The 22,405-nt window shown below is 44.2% G+C and overlaps 1 protein-coding gene across 10 annotated transcripts in view; it reads right to left on the bottom strand.

Annotated features, from left to right (window-relative positions):
- Positions 1-581: 581 nt before the first annotated feature.
- The window catches only part of ATP2B3 (ATPase plasma membrane Ca2+ transporting 3), a 134,584-nt gene continuing 112,760 nt past the window's right edge, over positions 582-22,405 (bottom strand). For 5 of the 10 annotated variants that reach the window (XM_083482785.1, XM_083482783.1, XM_083482784.1 and 2 more), the window contains 2 exons: positions 15,767-15,920; positions 582-4,052 (listed from right to left, as the gene is read on the bottom strand). In XM_083482785.1, coding sequence (XP_083338911.1) covers positions 4,027-4,052; positions 15,767-15,920 — 180 coding nt within the window. In that variant the 3' untranslated portion in view covers positions 582-4,026. The remainder of the gene's footprint in view (positions 4,053-15,766; positions 15,921-22,405) is intronic. The other 5 variants (XM_083482780.1, XM_083482778.1, XM_083482781.1 and 2 more) reach the window with 2 other exon arrangements.

Raw genomic sequence — 22,405 nt, 5'->3', positions numbered from 1 at the left:
GTGGTTTATATATTACTTGTACATTTACAATGCTCTTGATAATTCCCCCCCCCAAAAAAAACAAATCGGGCTTACAAACAATATTTTGTAGCACTTGTAGTTTATTTCTCCCCCATTTTTGCTTGAAAGTGTTGCTATCCTGGGACTATGGCTGGTTTTCTGCTTTCGCTTTGGGTAGCAGCCTGGTCTTGTTTTAATAATCAAGTCGTTAAAGCAGGCTTTGTGATTTTTGGATGGCCTCTTCCATTTGGACAAATGTACAAGCGCTTTTTTAAAACTTATTTATTATTATTATTTATTATTATTTTTAAAAAACCTTTCACCCTCTCCCCCTTTTTACTATGATTTAGGAAAAAAAATATCCCCAATGAAACGGAATCCCCCCTCCCTTAGAAGGAATGCCCTTACCCTCCCACACTTGTGAAATAGCAGAAACTCACTGATAAACACCTGGCAAAATTGTACAGCAGCAAAGTGATCTCTTTTTTGTTCGGATGGGGTGTGTGTGTGCATATATAAGCCCAGACTGGGACTAAAGCTTTCCTTAGGCGGCCCATTCCGTTTACTTGAAAATCAAACACTTAAGATTTCCATTTTTATTTTTTTCCCCTTTAAACACTCAGATGAGGAAAAAGAAACTTTTTTTTGTTTTCGTTGTTTTTCTTGGAAAGAAAAGATGACGACAAAAAGATTTACAGATGGGTTTGGCATTTGCCCTTCCGAAGAAGGGATGGCTTTTCTGACAGTGCTGCAGCTGGTATTTTCAAGCAGGTTTGCCCTGGGAAAACGCAGAGTATGTTCCACAGTTTCTAAATATTACAGACTTTTAGTTACATGTTTTTTATATGCGGAGAAAGCTGGGGCTGCAAGGGCTTGAGGGCGACTCATCTTTGCAGCAAAAGACAAAACAGTCTGGTCAGGGACAGCACCCATGAATCCTGACTCCTTCCCCATCTCTCCCTGGCTGCTGTAGGTACAGCTCCTTTGTCACCATGTGTGACAGAACCATGAATGGTTCTTTGGTGGCCTCTATGTAGCCCCACATTGCGGAACTGCATCAGTGCAGACCACGGCACCAGGTACTTGTAAGAAACTCTCAGCATCAGCAAAAGGGTGCTGGCCCTTCATTTAAGTTCAGGGGTTGCACTCTGCCCAGATCCGTGCTTGCTGCCATGGAGAGCCAGTGGCAGTTTGGAGCTTTTTGCAGGTTCTTTCTGGCAGGAATGTTGTATAACTGAGGTTAAGATAAGCTGGTTTGGTTTGGAAGAAGATGAACGCAAGCTTAACCTGGTGGAAGCCAGTATTCTCTCTGGGCAATAAAGGTGTTTTTCTGACCTTATGACACCATGTGCTGCTGTGCCGTGAACCTCAACTTTTCTTTCTCTGCCCTCGCCTGCTAGACCAAAGGTTCTCTAAGCGAGAGCCAATGCAGTGCATCCATCCAATAGCACGTCAGAGTTAAACAAGGGAAATCACACCCAGCCATGGAAGCTACTTGGTGGCCTCTGATACAGCATGAGATTCCTGATCTCAGGATCGTGCGTTTGATCCCACCTTGGGCAAAAGACTGCTGCAATTTTGGACTAGATGGTCCCTTTCAACCCTAGGATTCTATGAACTCGTTCTCTAACTCTTTGTCCTGATAGGATTGTTGCAGGACTAACATAGAATAATGCGCTATAGGCTACCCTGAACCGAGAGGAAGAGTGGGATATAAACGAGCAAAGAAAACATTACCTCCTCACCACCTCCTCACAGCACTTGTCTGTGCATAGGATCAAGGTAGCATGTGAGCCAGGAATACACACTGTTCAGCAGCCGGAATCTCTGCCACCTTCAAACGGTTGCTTTATGATTTTGGCAGAAATGTGTACAAATGGTACGCATTCTCTACTGCTGACTAGAATGAGGCACAGCCCACCAGGTCATTCACCTAAACGGGCTGAACAGTAATGCATGGGAGCTGCAAGAAAAGGCAGCAGTGCTCTCTTTTCTCTGTGCGGCAGACCAGCTTCCCAGTGCGTTGGGCCTCATGGACCTGTCTCCCACCTTGTCACTCCTAAGGGCACCCCAGTCCTCGCTGCCATGGTACCTTTGGGATCTTCCCTGATTGTGGGGATTGCAGAAGCTGAATTTGTGGGTTCGTGGCTCCCATGGTACACAACTGTGTGAAGGAAAAAATAGTGAAGTAGAATGGAAATGCATGAAGTCTCCTTAAGGAAAAGTGGAATTCTCTTAATAACCTTGTTTCTTCCAGCCCAGCATTTGCAGGTACTGTCATTGGGTCTGGAGATATGCAGTCCTTGAAACCAGTGTAAAAGGAAAAGCATTATAACATGACTAAACTCTGGAATAAAACTGAATATAAATCAGCATTATTAAGTAAAAATGAGTGGAAGCCAGAACTACTCGATGAGTAGTCATTAACTGCTGGCCACTAAGCCTGCATGCTTTCAAATGTCTTTCCCCAACCATGAGGGCTAGAAAACCTATTCCTTCATTTTGGGCACAAAATATAAGATTATCAGAAATACAACTTCTTTGCCAGTCTGATCAATGCTTTGAATGAGAAATTTCAAATATCAAGAAAGTGGTTGCTTTCTTTCTTAGTAGATTAAAAAAAAGTAGTTCAATCTTTATCTTTCTCCCCCTTCTAAACAGTCTCTTTTGCTCAGATATTTATTGGAAGCTGATCAAAATTACCAGCTTTAGGAAGCATTTGGATTGAGAGTACTTCCAGGGAGGGGGCTTGGTGGGCAGCACACCATGTCAGGGAGGCCTGCTTTGGGTCAGTTTCTGGATAACTGCCTGAAAAGGCCCACATTTTTGCCAGTGCAACTAGACTCCTAATTTCCGCCACTCCGCATCTGTGCAAGACCCAGCCCATCAGGGCTTCTGTTACTGTACTCAGCAACTGCCCCACAGTCAATTCCCACTCCCAGGAGGAAATAATCAGTGTTCTTTCCCCGGCAAACCCTGATATAAAATACAAGCTACAGCAAGCAATGATCTTTTTTTAAAAAAACAAAACAAAAACAGATTTGCCCCAGGCTGAAATTCCCTTGGGGGAGAGGGGAAAGGAGAAAAGAGGGTTTGATAACAGGCATGCGTTTATGGTCAGAAGGTCCGTTAATACATCTGTTGGTTGGTATCATATATATATATTTAGGATAATAGATGTCTAGATTATTCCTCTTTTTTCCTTTTTCCTTTTTTTTGTTCTTTTTCTGGTGCAAATATAGTTCCTTTTTTAAACTTTTTTTTGGGGGGGAGGGGAAACCTGAAAAGAGGTCCCAGAAATAAATCAAAGCAACCCCCAAACGGGGGATTATCGTGGGTTCGGTGTGTGTGTTTTGTGTCCAAAGAGAAACGAAGAACAGACTAGAGAAATGGGTGGTTGTTTTTTTTCCTGTACACCCTCCGGGACTCAGCCACAAACCCCTCATGGGTGATTCTGAAGAAAACTTTTCTCCCCCTTCACAGTTTGTCTATCGCTTTTCATTGCATCCATTCAGTTTCTCGTCTTCATTTGCCTGAGCCAACCAGTGGCAGAAACCGTGTCCATTTCCACCCCGTTAAGAGAAAAAACCTCCAGTGTCAAGAGGAGAAACGCCATCTCCTGCCCGCTTTCTTTTCTGACTCACTCAGCTAGTCCTTGTCTCCCAGGAGGAACTGAGCACCCCTGCTGTGCACAAAGTCATTTTGACTGGTTGCATGGTGGGGTTGTGTTAGAGGGAAGTTTCCATGCTGTGGAGCGGGCTAACAGGGCTGGACGAGGAGGTAGGTGTCTTGCTGGCATCAGTGCTTAGGTAGATGCCGCTGTCAATGGCGTTGTTGTTCTTGTTGGGGGATGGTGGGGGACTGGCTCGGAAGCGCCGTCTCGGGGGACCCTCGCTCTCCTCCACGTCTGTATCATCAATGAGGGGGATGTTGTGGATGTAGTCGTTGATCAAGAACTCGGGCGTTGTCATGAAGTTATGGATGGAGGTCTTCGTATCTGGCTTCTCCAGCCCTTCGTAGAGGGAACTACGGAACGCTTTCACTACGCGGATCTGCAGGGAAGGCCAAGAGGAAAGAGAAGAGAGAGAATGAGAGCTTGACTCTTGAGAGCCGGAACTGACGCCAGGCCACATTGGTGGGACTTGCTAACTTTGTCCTTTGCCAAGCTGGCTTGGTCAAGGAGAAGGCTGAGGAGAAGGGATAGGACCTTGCAGTCCTAACACTTAACTTTCCTCCTCATTCCAGCCCATGTCAGTGCAGGCCAAGCATTGTCAGTGGTTCTCCAGGGTTTCATAAATATCTCAGGTGAATTTGTTTTCAGCCCTGCTAGCTAATTGAGGGCACTTCTATGCTACAAAACAGCATATATCAGCTTTATGCCAGTTTAACTGTCATGGCTTCCCTCAGCAAATTGAAGCACAGTGAGGGGGCTAAGAATTCTGTATGTCCCTAATTCCAATTAAAGAGTTACGATTTCATGGGAATGACTGTTAAGCCAGGATAAGTCTGTGATGGCAACTTGGACGTAAGCTAAGCCATACAAATTTTGTGTGCTGCATAAGCTCTGCTCTGACCCACCTTTCATAGGCTATAAGCAGAAGCAAAGAGGCCAAAGAAGGCTTGTGCAGCTTTATACTGTTCTTGATATCACCTCCCGCCACCCGACTTCATTTTCTTTGGCTTCTAAGTCCCAAGGCCCGACTCAAAGCTGGTGGAAAGAGCGGCCGCCCATGCGGACAACCAGCCCCTCTGCTTTCTTAACTATAACCAGTTTTCGTGTGTTTTGTTGTTCTTTATTTTCCATTTCCTCGCCATACCTGGGATATTATTTATGATTCCTGGTGGACATTGATGGAAGGGGTGATTGGGGAGAAAGGTGAGGGGGACTAAAGGAGCCCTCATCAGCAGTGAAGAACTAAAAGGGATGAGAAGAAGAATCAATAGAAAAAATGGCAAGTGCGGATGGTTAGAACAGGAATGGGGAAGGGTGTTATGTGGCCAACATTTTTTTATTGGGTGAAACAATCTAGTGGCTTTGTAAGGGACAGACAGTGGAGGGTGGAAATGAATTTAATCTAAAGAAAGTGAGAGAATGGAAAAGAAATTGTGTGTGTGTGTGTGTGTGTGTGTGTGTGTGTGTAAAATCCTCTACACTCAGGAAAAATCCTGAACTTTTTCTTTTGGGGTACAGCATTTCATACCTGCTCTGTTTCTTTGCTGCTTGTTTCCCCCCATCTTCTCGCCCCTCAGTCTGGCAATTGACACAGGCGTTTAAAATTCAGTTGGGCTCCCCTTAATTTCCTCAGAGTTGAGAACATAGCAGCTAATTTACCAAAGGTGACAGGGGAGTAGCATTTGATTTCCCAGCTTCAGAAAAAGCTTAAAATATTCTCAGCCTGTCTGGTTTCACGAATGGAATGAACCTGCTGCCTCTTTCAAGGCAGGGCTGGGGGGAAATGGCCCAAAAATAAACAAGCAGTGTGCTTACTGCCATGTCCATCTTAATCAGCCCTGCAGTGCTTTGTGGGTAAAAATCCTACACAATTCTGCTCCTAGCTCAAAATTTCTGGTGAGTTTTGGTGTGGGAGAAGGGGGAACACTTTTTCTCTCATGAGAGAGGAGTGGCTCATCTTGATTAGCGCTTAGGAAGCTGGTGGTGGACAAGAGACGCATAATGTGGACTCGTCTGCATGCCCAGTGAGCAAAAGAAGTAGGACAGAAGCACAACATTCTAGGGCAGCACATGCAGTTGGGTGCCTTCATGCCACATCATGCTTTAGGGGCCCAGAATCCAGTTCCTGTACCCAGGAGATGGGGTGGGAAGGATCAAGCTGAGGAGAAGGCCTAAAAGAGAAAGACAGAAAGCAACAAAGCAAAACCCAGAACCCCAGCACAATTTGGAAGCATGCAGGAAAGGCAGAAATACTGGGTCATATACTGAAAGGTAGCTAAGCAAATAATGATGGAGCTTAGAGAGAATATGGTATTTGAAGGTCTGAGGCTCCTAAATGCTCTTTCCTCCATTGGGAACGATGTGCGGCTATTATGTGAGAAGAGAACCATTTTAGGTTCTACAGTCAGCAATGAGAAAAATATGGTTCTGTTGCTGTTCATGGTAAAGCAAGGAGTCCTACAACCGACTTTCAGCTTTGCGCAGAAAGTGAAAAACAAAACTAGAACCCAACATTTTAATGTGGCTGCTCGGAGTAAACTTTTAGTGAATACACACGATTTTTTGCTGGGTGGTAAGATACTAGATGGTGCACACAACCATTTGGTAAGCCCATTGTTTCTATTGTTCTGCCAGGTTGTGAGGAAAATCTTCATACTTATCAGAAACCCAGGAAATAAGGGGAGAGGTAAAATTTGTGTTAGCACATGATAAAACCATGCTGGCTTAACAAGTGGTTACATGTACACTGGTAAATTACCAGCTAGTAAATGGTCAGCTACATGAAGGGAAAGGGGGCAAGTTCCTATGCAATTATGTAGTCATGAATGTAGCAGGTGCTACATTCTACTTAGGCCTCGCTGGGACTGGGAGTGGAAAGATTTGTCTTAGCATCATATAATAAATCTAAAAGACTAGGAATATGTTCAGTTTACTCTGTTTCATGCTGGCAATGTCATTACTTTGCTCTTCACCCCTGGCCTCTGATTAGTCAAAGAAGGTAATTATATCACCCTGGGTTATATCATGTTTCAGTCCCAGGTATCTTGGTTGCTGCATTATGTGTTTAACTTGACATTATCTGTTGAGCCTTTACCCCTCAGGGTAACACTGTGCCCCTGCCATGAGGTAAAGTGAGCTTGTTACCTCAGGCAGATTTTGTGCACCATTAAGGGCAGCAGAGTTGGAGACCAATCCAACGCATGAAGCTCAATCCACCAGGATGTTCTCATGCACAAGTCCCACTAAAATGAACAACTGCTTCATAATGGAACAATGGTTCATTTCAAAAGGGTGTGGATATGAGACATTTTCAAGGTTAGTTAGCAGGAGGGAGGCCATGTTGTTTTTCCATCTCAATATGTCTTTGGTCAGCCTTGTCTAGCTTAAACATTGCTCTCCTTTTTGGTTTCCTGGCTCTTTCTTGCTCCCTGAACTGTTGGCAGTTGACTATCTTGGACCAGTGACCTCTTAGCATATCACCATCTACAGGGCAAGTTTTAAACGTTTCCAAGCACAATTCAAAGTGTTGGTGCTGACCTTTAAAGCCCTAAACGGCCTCGGTCCAGTATACCTGAAGGAGCGTCTCCACCTCCATCGTTCTGCCCGGACACTGAGGTCCAGCGCCGAGGGCCTTCTGGCGGTTCCCTCGCTATGAGAAGCCAAGTTACAGGGAAACAGGCAGAGGGCCTTCTCGGTAGTGGCGCCCACCCTGTGGAACGCCCTCCCACCAGATGTCAAAGAGAGCAACAACTACCAGACTTTTAGAAGACATCTGAAGGCAGCCCTGTTTAGGGAAGCTTTTAATGTTTAATAGGTTATTGTATTTTAGTGTTCTGTTGGAAGCTGCCCAGAGTGGCTGGGGAAAACCCAGCCAGATGGGCGGGGTATAAATAATAATAATAATAATAATAATAATAATAATAATAATAATAATAATAATAATGTATTATTAACTGGTGATTGTTAGGGTTCTGCCTATCAAAGAAGGTAGATTGCCAATCATCATACTAGAAAGACCTAAATCACTCTCGGAACTACATTTCTCAGAGTTCCTTAGGCAGTATCCCACGAGAGGCAAAAAGCTTTTGGGGGGCTGGGGGGGGGGTTCTTTTTAGTAGATAAAGACCTAAGGGGCAAAGGGTAAAAAGTAAAAATAAAACAGCCCTACATGCAGCATGTCTTCATGTGCAGTTTGTCTCTAAAACCTGAAGGTGGAGCAGGGATGCATCACCTTTTCTCTGTCCGGTTCAAATTGTCATAAATGGGTATTGTAACCATACTGTATGTAGCTCACAGGAGAGTTGAGAGGATGGATTCAATGAGACCTACATAATTTGTAATTCACCAAGCCAGCCCACAAGCTTCCTGTTTTTGGTATCTGCCTGTTTGTGTCAAGTATCTACCAACTGGTGGTATCTACACAGCTGGTGGGCTACATTCAATTTGCAGGGCCAAAGGCTGTGCAGAGCTGAATGAAATGGCCCCATAGTGCTTTTTCCCTCTTAAGAAGGGATGGAAACAGAGGATTATTACTGGGGCAGGAAGGGAATCAACTAAAACAATTTGAGATTTGAAATAGGGATATTGGTCGGGGGGTTTTTGTTTAAAGGAAGCTGGTGATGCCATCAGACTACATTCCTAACCAAGCCATGGACCCACTTGGAGTGCTGCCCTCTTAGGAAAAGGTCGCAGTGTTGTGCTGTGCAGATGGGAATGCAAGGTGGTGGATGGTTTGCAGCTGCTGGTACATATAGCAACGCGCCCCCCCCCCCAATGCACCACTGGGAGAGTGCAAGTTTTGGATGGAGGAAGTGGAGATGAGGAAGGAGGGGTTGCTTTCATGCTGCAAGAAAACCAGGGCAGAAAACCCCAAACTGTGACTTCAGAGAAGCAAAACAGCTCAGACAGACAGACAGACAGTGAAAGATGCCTCCAATCACAGCCTCAGGACACGAAGTGAAGAAAGACCCATGCATTGCTGCAACAGTACGGTAAACTTTCGAGTATTGAGGCCCATCCTTGCTGTTTTGGGGAGGAGACAAGGGAAGGGAGGATTATGAGTTCATGCTGTGCCACTGGTGCCTCCGTCCATGCCCCACAGGCTACCCTCTTGCCCCTGCCCCAAAGCGGATGGTAAGACACAGAAAAGAAAGATGAGCCAGCAGGTTGAGGGAAAGCAGCAGGTGAGGGGGGCAGGATAGGACCCTTTTGGAACATAAGGGTTCAAGACACTGGGTATATAGTGGAAATACATATGATTTAGCATTGGCTCTGCACTAGCAGTTCAGGAAAGGTTACAAAACCCACTGCTAACACCCCCCCCCCCGACATGTCTGAATTCCAGCCATAAACTGATCAAGTAGCAGTTCTGCTTCTGGGAAACTGCAGTTCTCTGACAGGAGCTATGCTTCTGTAATGGAGAATTCTCACCACCCTTACCAAACTACAGTTCCCAGGTTTCCCAAGGGGAAACTGACCTGGGCCTGCCCCACTAACAGGCTGAAGTTTCAAGTGTTCCAGATTTCATAGAATTTACTTTGTACTCTAGAACTCAGATCTCAGATGAAACCACTGATTCCTGAAATTGCCTGCCATCCCTTCGTCTCAGCACTTCTTCCTCAGCAGAGCCTGCCTCTAGGTTCCATATTGTGGTCATGTTAGAGCAGGGGTGGAGAACCTGGTAGTCTCCAAATGTTGTTGAGCTCCAGCTCCCATCAGTCCCAACCCAGCATACCCAGTGGTCAAGGATGATGGGAATTGCAACATTTGGAGGGCTAGAGGTTCCCCCAGCCTGTGTGACAGAACCCCTGGCTTTTATAAGATGAAATTTAGATGCCAGATCTAAACTCCAGCCCTCTTGTGTCTCCAACCTTAGCGAACTCATTCAGCCAGGGGAGGACTTTGGTCCTTCAAATTTCAGCAGCACCCTATGCAAGGCAAAAATTTGGCACCTGACCCTTGCCTTCCTTTCTGCTCAATTCACTACTTCATAGTTGTGGTGCCCTGTGCTGCCCCCCTAGGCTGAATGCCTGGTGCAGTGGAAATGGTTGTGCTGCCCTAAACCCGCCTCTGATTGAGCTACTGTAGGCACCCCTTGCAAGAGAGCCTTCTTATATTAATGGGGGCTGGAGAAGTAGAAGCTCCTCCCCTCCAAGAATGAATGACACCACTCACATACATGGGTGGAAGTAAAGACATGTATTCAGGAATACCACATGGATAGGTGAATCCAGTGGGTCTTCTTCCTCTCAACACTGTTCTGGATTTTAGCATTTACTTTATTCTAACTTCTGATTGGGGATTTTTCCAACTAGGTCAACCATGTGGGGCCTCTGGATTTCAGATCTGCTTTCTCCTTCATTAAGAGGCCCAAATGCCTGGTGAGCCTCACTCTCAGCTTTCTAAAATGCCCTTTACACGGTCAGATAGAAACAGTATTCTAAAACTGATGGTGCTGGTTTAGCAGGCATCTCTCTCTTCGTTGATCCTAAAGAAGCAGCCACTATAGAAAATCTGGACCTTACTGGGCTATGCTAAAATAGCTGAGGGTCTTCCTATCTTTTTCATTCTTTCTTTGTTTGGTGAGGTGGCAAGGGTTCCTGGGAAGGCAGGCTGCATCCTATACCTGCATGTGATGACCCAAGTCCCCATGAGAAAGCAGAAAGCAGCAGTGATGAGATGAAGGTGGCAGGTGAAGAGAAAACGAGGAAAGGGAGTTGGGGGAGGGAGAAGGGAACACTTTGGCTGGTTTATTGTTTGGGGTTATTGTTTTTTGTGTCTATTTTTTCTTTCTTTCTTTCTTTCTTTTTTTTAATTACAAAAACACTACAGGAAATCCCCGGCTGATACTGAGGTGGTTCCATCCATGATATCTCGGCAGCTGCAAAGGGGAGAGAATAGGAAGGGAAAGTTTGTAAGGGAAAGGTGCAAGGGAGAAGGAAGAGGGCAGGGGGTTCATGTCAGGCTCTAGTGAAAAGGGGTTCCAAAAATAGGTTCCAAAAAAGTCCAATGCAGCCTTCCCTCACCTGCTTCCATCCACCTATTTTGGATTACTGCTCCCATCAGCCTTAGCTACTGAGTTCTGAGGCTGATGGGAGATGTTTTCTAAACTCCTAGAGGGGACCAGGTTAGGGAAGTCTGGTCTAGTGAATATTGGGCAGCAGCCTGTGGGAGGCTGCAACCTTCTACTTAGGTATCCAATAGATCTTAGACTTGGGTATCGAATATTGGGTTTTGTTTTATGTTGTTTTTGTCAGGCATATTGTGCTTTGTGTATGTAATATGAACTCAGCCTCCCTGGGAAGGTGTTAGCGGAACTGGGAGTGTCTCCCCAATACTTCCTATTGTCAACTACAACCAATTATACCTTGATAACGTTATTAGTACAGACTTCAACTACCACATTCTGGTTCCAGATTTACAAACATGAATCAGAGCCCAAGTCTTTACTAGCCCTTGTTATTACGACAGCAGGATGGCTATTAGTGGGCAACAAAGTCTGTGTTGTCTTATACATGCTTATCTGGGAGCAAGTCCCATTGAATTCAGCTTATTTCTGAGTAGAGAGGTTTAGGCTTGCAGTGAAAGTTGCAAGTTGTGATTCTGATTATGCACTCCTAGGATGCCTCACGTCATGGCTGAGCTGGCAAATTGTGTACAGATTATAGCTTTCCAGATCCATGGAGCTGGTATTGTAGAGACCATACAATACATGTGCCCCATTTTGTGTGTATGTGCGACTGCTCTCACAGTATTGGCCAATTTGATTTTGCAATATAACAAATTCCTGAATGTATAACCAGGACTGCTGTAGTAGATACTTTTACCTCAGCAGTGGAGCACTTGGGTAATTTTAGATTCTGACTAATGGTCTTATGTGTGAGAGATGTCTTTAGAATATTTGATTATTTCAATATGTAGCTAGCCAGTCCTTTTGCGTTTGGGGGCTCTCCTGATCATTCTGCGGAGTAGAACCTTGGACATCTGCCCCAGAATCCTGCCCTGACAATATCACTGCTGCTCATGATAAACACAACTAATTTTGTCTTTCTAGCTTATGGTCAGGGAAAGTAACGCTATGATAAAAACATATAAGCAAACATTTAAATTGAATGAATTTTCTTAAAATAAATATTAAAACTCCGCCCCACTCTTATTTAAACACTAGCCCTAGCAAATAATGAAATGCACACCCACATCCAGATATGATTCTTACGTAGGGTCTACAATACCTGGCACATCTTTAAGAGTACAGGTAACTCACAACTTACGCACATTTAACTTGTGTGCATTCAGCTTTACATGCTTGGCAAAAAAATGTGCTTTGACTAAATGCAGAATGTAAGCCAGTATAAGTTGAGAGTCGCCCGTATATCAAAACAGATGAGCACTTGAGCAGTCAAAGTTTTTCCAAGCAGGCAGCTGCAGCCTTGAAGGAACTTTCACTTGTCACCAACTTGGATGTCGGAGTCTGCTATGAATGGCACAGAAGTCTTGCCAATAACTGCTCAGCTCATGTGTATAAGATATGATGTTAAGGGCTCGTCCACACTTCCACTTGTTCCACTGCTTTTCTACTGGGGAAACCTGCTGTTTACCACTGAATCAGAACAAACCTGTTTTTCTGCAGATTGATGTTTGTCATAATTCAGCAGTGGGTTTTCCCAGGGGAAAGTGGTGGGACAAGCGGAAGTGTGGACGAGCCCTAAGCTACAAGGGGAATTGCAATTGACTTTCCACACTATCAAGAGGTATATGTGTAGTTTTCTGTGCAGGCATCCTGTTGTGTTCTATCCCAACCTGCTGTGGTTGAAGCAATCTGAAATTCATTCACTATAACCCATGCAGTGAGTGGCGTTTTATGACACCACTTTTTTAAAAAATCATTTTAGATTAGATCTGAAATGTTATTCCACCTTTATTTTATTTAATGAAAGACAGTTATGCAACAGGAAAATGCTGTTAAGTGTCTTTCTGTATTAAGGTGTTATAGTGCTAAAACACTGTTAAATAATAATGCTAACTAGTGATTTGTTGCCACCCTGCCACAGCCCTGTCTAGGTAAGCTGCAGCAATGCTGGTCTCAAATGGTGTTGTTGGTTTTTTACAGCTCTGCCTACTACCGATGCTAATTCTTTATTTAAAAAAGATGTAATAAACTTTTGGGATGCCATCCATTTTATCAACATGGTTAACGGCAGTGGCCAAAAAGGGTTCCTGGTGTATAGGACTATACACCTCTTTAAGTAAATACATCTACATTTGTGGAAATTGTGTCACTATTCTGTTCATGTCAATTTCACCCTAATCATTTAGTGTAGAAGCACTCTTAAGACAGAAGCATTTGTGCCACCATGATAAGAGGAGGAAGGTGACATTGGACTCTATCAGGCTTTATTCCAAGAGGTGAGGTGAGATAGCTGCCTGTGGCAGTGATTTTAGGTGTCATTAACAGTTGCAGGACACAATCCACCGGGACGTTCTTGTGCAGCTGCCACTTTGAAATGAACTGTTACATGGGTTTATTCATTTCCTTATGACTTAATCAGGGGAGCTGCTCAGTATTTTGTGCCATGTGCTAATTAGGGGCAGGGAAGAGGGAGGGTGGAAAGTGCAGTTTGGATTTTCTGTTTCATGCACCAAAATGTTTCAGGTGGTCCCTGTTTATTCTGTGAGCCTGAAATGACAAACTCCCCTTTGGAAAAATTAGGGTGGAGAAACCCATTTGCCATCCACAACATGGTTCCTAAAAAAGAAACATAATCATCATCAAAACAAAATAAACCAAAATAACTGACACAGCACTTCCAAGATGCAAGAGGTGGGGGAAAGACCAAAGGCCATTAATGGATATCAATTTCCCAAGGAGCAACAGCAGTTCGCTGGAAGGGAGGAAGAGAGTTTAATATAAAGGCAGCATTTAAAGAGAAAAAGAGAGAGAGAGAGAGAGAGAAACAACTGCTGAAATTGCAGCAAAGATTACGAGGCCATACTCGAAGGTTTACGTGGTAGGATGCACACCCTTTGAAAAGCGAGGCCAGTACATGTCATACCAAAAGGTACCATGAAACTGCCACACCACAGCGCTGGCATGACCACCAGCATGGCTTTGATTGGTTAAAAGAAAAGAAAAGAGACTGTTGAAATATTCTAAACAAACCAACTTGCTGAGAATACCTGAGACCTAATCCGAGAGCTGGAGTTCAGGGAGTGGACAGCTTACCTCTTTGGTTCTTTCACTGTCGTGCAAAAAATGAAAAATAAAGAGGGGTTTTGTGCCCCCCCTCCAAGAAAGCATTGGCATAGCATAGTTTCTGAAGAGGGAAGGATAGGTGAGGCACAGGAAGGAGACTGAGGAGGAAAAAAGGAGCAAGGGAACCACTTTTTTCATTAACATACGGAGGAACTGGTCCATGACACCCCTGTGGGTGCCTTCAAGAGGCATATTCTCACCTTTTGCTTCTGAGCAAAGTGAAAGGCTCCCCTTTCCTGACACATCCCAGACCCCAGAGTTTCAGTCCTTTCCATAAACATGCTTTTCACTCTTGTAATGCCTTGAGCCTTCAGAGCAAGGATTGTTGTTTTCTCACACAATCTCTTTCAACGTATTTGTTTATTCAGAGGCTTTCTATAATAAATTCACTTTGAGTGGGGGGTGAACAAGAGCTGCTATGACATCTTCTCTGGACCCCATATGCTGTCTACCATGCATATTTAAACCAGTTTCAAACCTGCTGCGCTGCTTTGGCTCCCAGTCTAGGAACCGAGACAGGGCTGATCTAACATACAAATAAATGTAGTTTGCTGAGGATGCTGAGAATTCTGTTCAAGATCCTTGCCCTGCTCCTCCACACAGAACTGCAGTTCCCAGGGTTCCCAAGGAAGAAGGAGGAACTGTTAAAGCAGTTTGTCTCTAGTGCAAATGTGCCTGGAATCATAGATTTCTGATAGCTATCTTACAAAAAAAAAAAAAAAAAAAAAAAAAAGACAAATCTACTCAACACCCTGGATTTTTGATGGGCAAGCCTGACACTAAACCTGTCTGCACTGGTTTAAATGTGAAGTGTAGGTGGAAGATGATATTTGGAATCATGTAAGTGAAGATGTTTGCAGCTGCTGTTGAGCAAAGCCTCTTTATTCCAATGTAAATTGCACTACAGCTATTAGTGGCCTGAATCAGCCTCATCTGGTGTTTAGAGGTAACAATGCGAGTCTGACCTGCCAGCTCATTCTAGTGTCCTCTCCAGTCAGGGGCATGAAGTCACGGTTAGAAGGAAGAACTTCTCCTGTGTTTGGTGAATGGTTCTATGCAAAAAACTGCATTTCTTTTTCTTTTTGGTACTGGCTTCCTACAGATTTAATCTACACCAGAATTGCCTTGATCCTCACTATGCTCAACAGATGACTTCATATTTATCCCAGGAATGGTGATGCAATAAGCTGTTATTGTCCAAAAGTTTGATGTTGTGGGGTCTGGTACCCAATCTTTTGCTCTCCTCTATGCAACACCCATCCACCCCACCCCAGCAAAACTCTGACGTGCAACAGTGAGTGACACACACCAAACACCACAATAAACACCAATCACCATCAAGATGTGTGGCTAGGCCGAGAAAAGAAGCTGGATCCCCAGCTGGTAGTGCTCTACGGTGCTTCAGTTCCTTTGACTGAAACAGAGCCCCCTGCCCATGCAGACCCCTCCCTCCGTGCCCATGACCTCACCAGCTGGGGATCTGACTCCAGTCCATTAAAAACCAGCAGCCACTGATAGAGAAGGTGAAAGAGGTGAGCAAACGAAGGAGAAAAGGGGTGCAGGTGGCTAAAGAAGGAGGGGCAAAGCGCAGAAATTGTATGGCTTTATATAAGTTGTAAATCCGGCGTGACTGAGACCGGACAGAGAAAAAACTGAAATAAATAATATTGCAACAGTGATTGCAGCAACGAGGGGCCAAGGGGGTGGGTGGGTGGGGTGGATAGAAGAGAAGGGAGGGGATACTGGAGGAGGGCAGCAATAGGATGGGGGGTTTTTTGTCTTTGTTTGGTTTGGTTTTTTTTTTAAAAAATCACAAGCAGTAAGAGGAAATCAAGACTCACTCCCGGCACCGGCGCTGGCATTTGCGGCGGAGAGAATTACGTGAGTGGGGGTAGAAATATTGGTTACATCGTGCAGTTGGCTGAGGACGGAAGAGCGGCGTCGGACAGCCCCCTGAAAGGAGCCACTTCTCTTGAAGGTGCTAACTACCTCCATCTGCGGGAGAGAAAATGAGATAGAAAATTTGGATGGCAGCGGGCAGCGGCTGCAGTGGAACAGCGCATACCAGCCAGAATTGGCCATGCTGGGGGTTTGGCCTCCTGCCACAGTCTATGAAGCATTATGCACCAGAGGCCAGCTAGTGGGAGTTGGCACCACACTGATGTTCTTTTATGGAAAGAGCAAATTGCACCAGCAGAAGATCGAGGCAACTGGTCACACTTGAAGGCTCCATTTCTAAAGAGTTTACACAAAGTACAAACCCTTAGCAGCACATTATACCAGAATTGTTGGAGGGAAATCCAGCAAGACACAAATGGCTGTAGCCAATCCATTAAGAACAGAGTGCAAGGCACAACTGACCTGAGAAACTCGTTGCTACAAGATGTTTGTGAAGACCAGTGTTACAGCTTCGTTGGGGGAAATAATAAAATAATTAAAAGACAAGAATCATGGACAATAGGTTCATCATTAGCCATCACCAAGGGGCAAAGACTACAGCCTCAAACAAGAGGATGGTCATAAAACATTTGCACATTTCAAATTGCTATACAGTGGTACCTCGGGTTACATACGCTTCAGGTTATATACGCTTCAGGTTACAGACTCCGCTAACCCAGAAATAGTACCTCAGGTTAAGAACTTTGCTTCAGGATGAGAACAGAAATTGTGCTCCGGCGGTACGACAGCAGCAGGAGGCCCCCATTAGCTAAAGTGGTGCTTCAGGTTAAGAACCGTTTCAGGTTAAGAATGGACCTCCGGAACAAATTAAGAACTTAACCCGAGGTACCACTGTATAACTGAGCAGTAATACAAATCTCTCATTCAAGAAAAGTCTGTTCCTTCTCAACGTCTGGCCACATTCTAGCATGCCCAAGGAACTGAACCCAAGTTAGGATTTAACACATGAAGGGGTGGGGTTTTGTAGAACAGCTGGCTGGATCCTTGAGGACTGGGGTGACCAGCGATAGGGAGTAGGGTTACCTCCACTTATAACTGTGTCCCAGTGTATACCGTTTCACTTCCTCTTGTGCATGTGAACAGCTGGCATTAATTCCTAAGGGGAAAAGAAAAGCACTGCCCTTGAGGTCACAGTTGCTGTCAAGGCAAAATCTACTCCCTAGTGCCTGGCCTTCCTTGGCAGGACTCCGACAGAAGCAAGTGCAGTCTCTAAATGGTGCATTTTACAGTTCCCCTGCTCTGAATCTTGGGGGATACTATGCATGTTTTGAGCAAGATTGCCCTGAACCCAAGCACAGTTGATTGCATGAGAAGTCGCTGTAAGAATATACCCAGCTCCATGAAACTGTCCACATGTGTGGAAGCCCACCAGGAGCTATAAACAAATGAAACATAGTTGTAGGTCCCATTATGTTATGTCAACCACTTTGAGATCTTCTTGTGGATAAGCAGCATATAAATATTTTCTAAATAAATCTGAGACAAATTATAAATATAAGGCTAATTCACACATTCATACAATGAGATTCTATTTCTTTTATACTGTTGAAGTTGCCAAAGAAAACCGATTCTCCACTTCTGATTTGTTGAAACAACATGAACACAGTGGGCTTACTCAGAACAAAGTGCTATTTTGTTCTGTTGTTTTTATTTCCTGCTAACGCACTTAGAATTGCAGCCTAAATATTGTATATAAAAGCCATCCCTATTTATTGCTGAAGGTTGATTATGAGTAGCTATTCATTCTGTAGCCTATCTCATTGTTGGAGGCTGGCTATGAACTTATTTTGTTTTGTTTAATCTTAGTTATGCAAATAAAAATTGTTGGCAAAATTAAGTATAAAATAAAATGTCTGGCAGCCGAGTCCTGGGCGTGTGGCCGGTTTGTGCGCACTGGGCGCAGAGCCACAGGGGATGTCAGAACTATACTTCAGAATGTTAGAAATTATGTGGTTTCTAGCTGTAATGATTAAGTAAAAAGAAAAGAAAGGCTAAAAATTTAAATGGATAATAAGGGAGAGGATTTGCTAAATTAATAATTGGAAATTGGAATACAGAAAGGGGAGGTATGAGGAAGTTGGGGAAGTAAATTACAAGAAAATAAGGGATTGAAATTATACTTGTTTTTGTTTCTTTGTTTGTTTGTATTAATGTTTTGTCTTGTTATTATATAATCTGTGAAATTTTAATAAAAATCTTTTTTTTTTAAAAAAAAGAACTATACTTCAGAATGGAGAGGGGGCAGGCACTGGATTTTGGCCCTGCCCAGAGCGCCGGGGAAATTTGAGACCCCGAGGTCCCCCACTGCTGGCATGGCTAGGGCAATATTACGTCTGGGCTGGAAGAACAAAGTAGCCCCCCTGCCTTCCTGTTGCATATGCCTTCTGGGAAAAAACGGAAGAGTGTGCTGTTGTGCAGCTAGCTACATGAGTGCTCCAGTGTTGGTCTGTATAGAAAGGGAACACACTGCTGCCCAAGAGATAAATAAAAGAACAAAAAGAATAGTAAATTATCATTAAATTGCTCGGTCGTGTGTGAGCGGAGACGTTTGCCACTTTTTTGCTTTAAAATTGAGCTGCCCTACATTGAAGCATGCCGTGCCGTGCTATATAAGTAATGAATCAAAGGACTAATATTAGAATATTACTGTGTAGAAAAGGCTGTCTACCTGAACAAAAAATCACAGAGCATCTACCTCCCAATCCTGCAAATTACCCTCCTTGAATTCTTCTTTGATATAGTTCACTACTATACCAGAGTGTGAAAGCAAACAGGCCAAGATGTTTATCGAAGACTCAAGCAAGCGAGTCATAGTCACATGGTTAGGAAGACACCCCCTCCCCAGATTTAACGGGGTGGGGGGCATTGCCCCCACCCAAATATAGCAGTTGTAATTGGTACTTCTGAAACACACATAGCTAATTCATGCAGCAGGGTTATGGGAGCACTTTATACAGAATTGGGGTGGATAGTGGTGTCATCCATTTCTGCAAATGCCTAAGTGAGTATGCATAGCTCACATTACTTGTCCATTGAGAAAAAGGAGTGCAGGCATCCTATGGACAAGTCTGCTCCCATAGGCATTTATGTCTGTAGACCCTGGTTCAAAGTTTTTGACGGAGGTAAAAACACACCTGACTGCCTGTGTCACCTGCATGCCAGGGTTCTCTTTCAGCCAGCCCTTAGCCACTAACCACCTCATCTCATCTCCTTCCCACCCAAAAAAGCATAATGAGGTATTAAAGCTATTGATAGATTCAGCAGAATTAACCAGTGAAGCTTTTCCTAACACTTTGGGGAATGTTCCCCAGAAACAAACTTGCACAAGTAGAAAACTAGTATGTCAGGGAAAACATGCCTTGATATGCCATTTTTCTAAATGCAAGGATGTGTCATTTATTTTTATTTTTATTGTAGGAGGAATCATTCCAGTATGTAAACAACACCTGCAATAGGAAATGGTATAGGGATAGTCCATAGAAAGCCTTACCATTTGAATTGCACTCAATGTATGAACAAGGTGTGTCCCATGCACCCGACTGAGCAACTACGTCTAGGGGGCTCAGTGATGCCACAGGGGAAAGGGATGGTGGGGAAGGGAAAGAGCCCTTCAGTGAACCATGCGTAAATAGCAGAACCATAGAATATAGGAGTTGGAAGGGACCCCAAGGATCACCTAGTCCAACCCCCTGCAGTGCAGGAATCTCAACAAGAGCATCCATGACAGGTGGCCATCTGAAGTACCAGAATAAGAAACGAAAATCTGACTGCCGTTAGCAGTTCTCAAATATAGGCAATTGTATGGAACATGTGATGAATTTCTTCTGTTGCAGAAATCACAATTCTCTCAATTCTCAGTCTTGTGGAGTATTTGAGTCACACTGCAAGCTCACCTTCATTGCACCTTCACTTTTTCATGACTACCAGCAACATGTGAGCAGTGGCGCAAAGCCAGTGTGGCTCTGCAGGGAAAATAAATTAAGTGTGAGAGTTTTAGCTCAGACATGGACTCACTGAGGTGGCCTTTGGCAAGTCACTCTCTTGGCTGCACTTCCCCCCAGTTATGCAATGGGGAACTTGTCCTCACTAGGTTGCAGCAAAGGTTGTGTATATTGTTATAAAACCAAATGAACCCATCAGGGAATGGAGGGAAGGCCATGGACCAGTTGGGAATTCTTGATCTCCTGCTGGTGCAAATGGGATGAGCAGCTGGATGCAGGGCAGGAGAGGCTCCATCATTCTGAGGCCAGTCATCTTTTTATGCAAGGCATATTCTGAACCACAGGAAGCACCCTGCTCCCTTCTTCCTAGGCTGGCACCACAAAAAAAGCAAACGCATCAGCCAAAAAGGAGGACAAAGGAGGACACAGATTGCATACAATTTGTATATGCTAGTTTATATGTATAGGTGCAAGTTTAGAAATAATTACTATAATTTAAGTCAAAACACAACACATCTCACCATAGCAGGGAAGAAGACCATGACTAGCTGAGCTCTGTGTGTCTGCACAGTCCATATGCTAACTATTGATGGGCAACTTCAAGACAGGGCTCTTTAAACAGGGCCTGGACCACACAGACAGCCCTTCAGGTACAGGATTATCCCCTGCAGAGCAAGACACATGGTCATCCTACCTCTTTAACAGCTAGCCGGCCTCTTGGGAAATGCTTCCACCTTGCAAGTTGATGCAGATTGGTATTAACACCAGGTTGCTGCCATGCTTTGCCACCATCTCACAGGATAAAGCCAGTTTAGCGGGCTGGGGATAAGGCACAGCGCTTAAAAGTGAAAGAGCTGGGGCCTGGGCCTGCCTGGTAGCCCTACACTCCATTCTGGAAGCCCTGCTCCTTCATTCCTGCAGGGGAACATCTTGTGAAGTTTACCGTATGGAGCAAAACCAGGATCCCTGGGTTGCATTGCATTGCTGACACATGCTGCAGATGAGTGTGTGTTGTTTTCTCCTTAGAAAAGGGAATAAGAGGGTGGGGACAGCTGAGCAGTCTCCCTCACTTTGGAATGCCTTGGAATCAGCCATATTTACATGGAATGGAGCTGGTGCAGGAGAAGAGTTGGGTTTCCGGGTTCTATTCATTTCATTTCATCCATTAAGCAACAACTTTGCTATGCAACATGCCATTGGTCATTCCTCATCATGCTCCAGGCCTGAGAACTTCTGAGATCCCATGAGCATCAAGTCTTAAGGCAAACCACCTTTTGTTTGACTTGCTAAAGGGAAAGAAAAATTGCCAGGCACATGTCCCACTCCCTCTTTAAGGCAGTTTGAGGAAGTGGGAAGGGAGGAGGGGGTGGGTGGGGAAGGGCTGCAATCAGAAAGCATGTTGTTAGAACATAGAAGCTAGACATGGTTGTCTTGAAATCGTTCCTCTCACATGGACCTAGTTTGAAGTATGTGGCACAGAAGCCCCACAATGGCTAGAGGTGGTAAAACCTGCCCTCAGGTGGGTTTTGTGTCCGAGTATAATCTTGCATTCTTTTATTGCAGAGCTAAGACTGTGGTACTTGATCTTCAGTGCTCATGTCAGATACCAGATAATCCTAGATTTGATTTGCCTTTTAGAAATAAGACACAAGTTTCTGGACCTCATGGTTGTTTACAAGCCTGATGAAGTAAAAGTGGTTGCCTGAGGGTGCTTCCAGACTGTAGGCTATTAGACATTGCTCTTCTGCTTTAAACAACATGTGAAACTGAAATGAACTTCCCATACTTCACTCAGCATTGCACTTTTGCAGTATGTACATCTTATTCTGTTCTGTCCATATTAAAGGGCGTGACATGGCATTATGGGTAAGAAGGTACGGCAGGTTATTGTGGACACTGGGCTTAGCCACAACTTGAATTTTGCTCCACTCTTTAGTGTGGATAAGCCCACTGTTCTGCTCATGCTTCCAAGTTTTTCACAGCATCCACACAGCAACAACACCATCAAAAAGATGTCCCATAACCCCCCCCATTTAATCCCCATTTATCATTTTCACAGGTTCCCTTTTGATGAAGACGACTTTGAGTGGGTGCTGCACAAAGCTTGTATGTATGAGCAGCACCAAGGCTGCTACAATAAACTGCCACGTGGAAGCGGTGTAAAAATGCATTTCAGCAGCATGTTCATTTTATTTGTTAATTTTAACATTTGCAGTAGAATGCTTTTTCACTGAAGTGTTATTGTGTCGTTGCTCTTATTTTTTTGTTAATGTGACAAAGCATTTTAACACAAATCTAAAAGTAAAGCTTAAAAAAATCAACACACTGCTAAAATGGAGCCAGATGGATAGGTAATAATGAGTGTTCTAAGGTGAAAAGGTGTGGCTCAGTTGCCCCAAATGTCACTGCACACATCAAAACCGCATTTCTTAAAAAGATAAAAAGAAGGACAGAAGAGTAGAGTTAAGGTGCTTCTGCAGCAGTTCCAACCATGTCGACATTTGTGGGCTCTCAAAAGAAGTTGAAAAAAGTACAGGGAAAATATAGGGCAGATGCAATTTAACGACAATGTCATGTAGA

Source organism: Podarcis liolepis, assembly GCF_965112155.1.
Source record: "Podarcis liolepis genome assembly, chromosome: 17".
Classification (NCBI taxonomy): Eukaryota; Metazoa; Chordata; class Lepidosauria; order Squamata; family Lacertidae; genus Podarcis; species Podarcis liolepis.
The sequence above is the reverse complement of the archived record's forward strand: the minus strand, read 5'-3'. Positions and strand labels throughout refer to the sequence as shown.